The sequence below is a fragment of the Oryza brachyantha genome, chromosome 4 (genome assembly GCF_000231095.2).
Source record: "Oryza brachyantha chromosome 4, ObraRS2, whole genome shotgun sequence".
Lineage (NCBI taxonomy): Eukaryota > Viridiplantae > Streptophyta > Magnoliopsida > Poales > Poaceae > Oryza > Oryza brachyantha.
The window spans coordinates 1,499,123-1,502,875 of record NC_023166.2 but is presented as its reverse complement, the minus strand read 5'-3'; the positions used below and the strand labels follow the sequence as shown (position 1 = coordinate 1,502,875).

At 38.2% G+C, this 3,753-nt stretch overlaps 1 protein-coding gene across 2 annotated transcripts; it reads right to left on the bottom strand.

Annotated features, from left to right (window-relative positions):
- Positions 1-213: 213 nt before the first annotated feature.
- Positions 214-3,374, bottom strand: LOC102717056 (V-type proton ATPase subunit F-like). Of its 2 annotated transcripts, XM_006652029.3 has the most exons (5): positions 3,222-3,373; positions 3,047-3,128; positions 2,188-2,269; positions 1,190-1,272; positions 214-542 (listed from the first exon to the last, which is right to left on the bottom strand). In XM_006652029.3, the coding sequence occupies exons 2-5, from the start codon at positions 3,107-3,109 to the stop codon at positions 378-380; spliced, it is 393 nt and encodes a 130-aa protein (XP_006652092.1). In that variant the 5' UTR covers positions 3,110-3,128; positions 3,222-3,373; the 3' UTR covers positions 214-377. The 2 variants fall into 2 exon arrangements, with proteins under 2 accessions (XP_006652092.1, XP_040379716.1); XM_040523782.1 differs by having other exon boundaries at positions 3,047-3,374.
- Between the last annotated feature and the right edge of the window lie 379 nt (positions 3,375-3,753).

The following is a 3,753-nucleotide window of genomic DNA, read 5'->3' as shown; positions in this document are numbered from 1 at the left end:
CACTGATACACGAAAGTGCGAGGTTACAAGATAAAGTCACTCCTAAAAGGTAGTATCATGCCAAGGAAAAACAATTTTAGGCTACAGCAAAGGTAAAAAGATGTTGGAATAAACAGCTTAAGCTTACAGAAATGTGGCTAATAGCACCACCACATGGTACTGTCAAACATAAAAACAGAGTCCGCCAAACTAAGAACAGAAGCACCAAACAGGTTCAGAAACAACACAACATGAAAGTCATCTTTATTTTTGTTGTAGTTCAACATGCTTTATTTTTTACAGAAAATGGTGTTTACAATAGGCACAGAATGAATACTTTCAAAGGGCGAATGCTCCAATAAAGTAGGACCCCTGTGTTGCAACAACACAACCAGTTTTCATCGCCTATCTGATGCCACAGATTCAGCAGAAAACAGGTACTTCACACGAGAAAGGACAGAATCATGAGCTGGGTCATATGGATGATCCTTGGATGGGATCTCCAATATAGCAGGAACTGGTCTATTGTAACTATCCACCAGGAATCTAATCATATTTGCAACCTGCCAAATGAAACATAGAAAACCATCAGTGTGTCTAGCACAGAGGACCATTTTAGACTGCACATAATGCAAAGATGCAGGAACCTTAGGTCAGTGCAACCAACTATATCTATATTTTTCCTAAATCAGGGATCACATAGAAAGATATTTCTGCAGTGCAGTCAATTGCATTTCTGTTAACGCTATAAGTATAAGTTATAACTCTGCAAGCAGTAATGAGAAGATCTAACCAGAAGGTTAGCTTTATGCAACTCAAATAAAACAATATAAGCAACTTAGCATGCTATAACAGTTTGGATGCAGGTGAAAGTGCAGCGGCAACATTCATTCAATGGTCTAATGTAATCATATCAGTAAATTGGTAGATAAAGAAGATAAGAACAAGAATTAACATCTTTCTGATCGGTCTTTGTATAGAAATGCAGTGATCATGCTCCTGGCACATGCCATGTTGAAAACTCAGAGAATGCTCTAACAGAAACAAGGCTGACAATCAACTACTAAGCAGGCATGACACACTAAATCTAATTTTAGAATTGAAATAGTTCTATGCTTTCTCAGGCTAGGGGACTTAGTGATGAGCAGATTAGTGATCACTTCATTATACAAACGAAGAACTAGCTGGACTATACAATCAAGATACTTACATATTGACTGATGAGTACAATTGCAATGTCCTCCCTTGTAGTGAACTCCTTAAATGCATCTTCAATTTGTTTAACTGTGGTTTCTGTAACATGTCATAGTGAAATTCAGCCGTCTAAAGTCTATAGACTACTATCTCAAACATTACAAAGTATGCTAGCAAAATAAAATGCACAAGGGTAACATAAAGATGAAACCATAAGGTCAGTCTGTAATTCATGTCCTACAATAATTAAGAGATTGATTGTTACTGAGATGTGACTAGGTGTGAGATCCAGCTTTCTATTGATTGTTCCTGAAATATGACTAGGTGTGAGATCCAGCTTTCTTTATTTGATTTAAGTGATATACTAGCTACCAGTCCAAATACATAACATATATATTCCTCTCGTAAGCAAGAAATCACAAGATCAATACAACCATTGAAGAAGATTGAATATCTAGGACCAAAATAGGCCTTGGGATTGAAGCAGCATGCAGCATTATAATAAAAATTACATCGATAGAACTTCAACAAATGAGTGCTTATCATGAAGAAGGCGTTCTACCCAGTCTAAACTACCTAATAAGATTAGCTACTTTCTCGATATCCGTTAGCACGCTTTTCAAACTACTAAATTGTGTCTTTCGTGCGAAAATGTTCTATATAAAAGTTTCTTTAAAAATCAAATAAATTCATTTTTCAACCTTTTAATATTTAGTTCTTAATAAATCATATGCTAATAACATTTCTCGTTTTGCATGAAGCTAATGGGCTAATTATAAACGCCAAAAAGAACACACCCACTGATTTGTAGCTACCAGTTAGAAGAAAGACTTGGCAATCAGGTAATGGAAATGTAATGTAACTAAGTAATAATAATGATGACTTCTGGACATGAGATGATCAAAATGATATCATACAATGCCCCTGTTGTATAGAGGCATAACTTGGGGACAAAAATAGAACAGGTAGATATTGATGGAGAAATCAAAAGTATTAGCATGTTGAAGTTATTACTGTTATCAACAATAAGATAATTTGTGTTTTTCCTCAGATCAACATTGCCAACTCCAGCCAACAAAAAACCAGTCACTGTGTCCTGCATACACAGGGGAGGAAACAAAACATTTCTGTCAGATAACTTCAATCATGGTTAAACACAAAGGTACATGTCAACTCGTATAGGGGCTGGTGCCAAACCAATAGAACGGCAAGACATATTTCTATTGATAAAGGTAGTATGTGGTATGAGTCAGTTATTCATTAAGAGTCTTCAGTTAGTTATTCAGCTCTTGTCAAATGACGCTGATTGGCCTCTAGTGAAGTCTGACGCAAATAAGCCCATTAGGAGTACATGATGTGAAGCAAGTGAGAATTGAATTATCAAGCGTCCCTGAGGTAAAATTTTCTTGAGTATCAGCCAGCCTTTGTTCCTGGTAATTATCAGAAGCATGTTCTCATACAACAATACAGTGTGGCATTATTTTGCTTCATGCTTGTAATCATAGCCCTCTCAAAAAGTTTATTTCAAATTTACTCTTAATCTTGGGTGAATGAACAAGTAGTGATTGCAAAGAACTGAACAACCACACAGATATGTAACGGAAGGCACTGATTTGTAGGTACCTACTGCATCCGTTTCACAGGCGTAAAACTTCCTAGCGTTATTTAGATTCATATAGACATATATACAGCTAATTTATATTGATAAATAGATGAATTAGGCATCTTAATTAGAAAAAAATTAATATTGACCCTCACCAAGCAAATAACAAATTGGATATGTATCCTCAACCAATCATTTTGTCATGTTAGAATCGGCAACCAGTATGCTACTAACGCAGCAGAAGAGGCGCAAGCGAAGAGGAAGCCGTACCTCGTCGGCGATGATGGCGATGAGGGCGGAGCTGTTGGTGGGGATGCTGGGTCTCCCCGCCATGGCGACCTCCTAGCCTAACCTGGGATCAGATCAGAGAGAAGGGGGCATGGCACGGCTTTGAGACGAGGGGAGAAAACGCGTGCGGTTAGGAGGGGTTGGGGAAATCCTCGACCTGGATCTGGACCGACGCGAGCACTTACGCCGGCGAGGTGAGAATCGGCGGCGAAGGATGAGACCGGCGGCAGGTGGCCGGGGAGAATGAGACGCCGGCGGCGGCGGGAGAGGAAGAGGACGACGAGACGGGGGTGGGTCCCACCTGAAACAACGGTTTCGTCTTCGCACAATCGTATGTATGTACATAAATTGTACGGGCCGACTGCGCAACAGAATCACGTTAAAATTGGATAAATTACGAACTACTACCTTCTCCGTTCTAATATAACTGGATTTCTAGATTTTTTTCTATCCAACTTTTAGCAATTCATCTTATTTGAATATTTTTTAAAAAATTAAAATATAGTCAAATAATAAAAAAATATTAGTCATGAAACATTTTCAAAATGATAGGAACAATCGAATATAAACGGTAAAAAAAATTGTGAAACGGAGGTAGGCCCCGTTTGGGTTTGGGTTCGGATGGAAGGGCATAAATTAACTTATGAGTGGCACGAAAAACGTACTAATAGATTAGTACATGATTAATT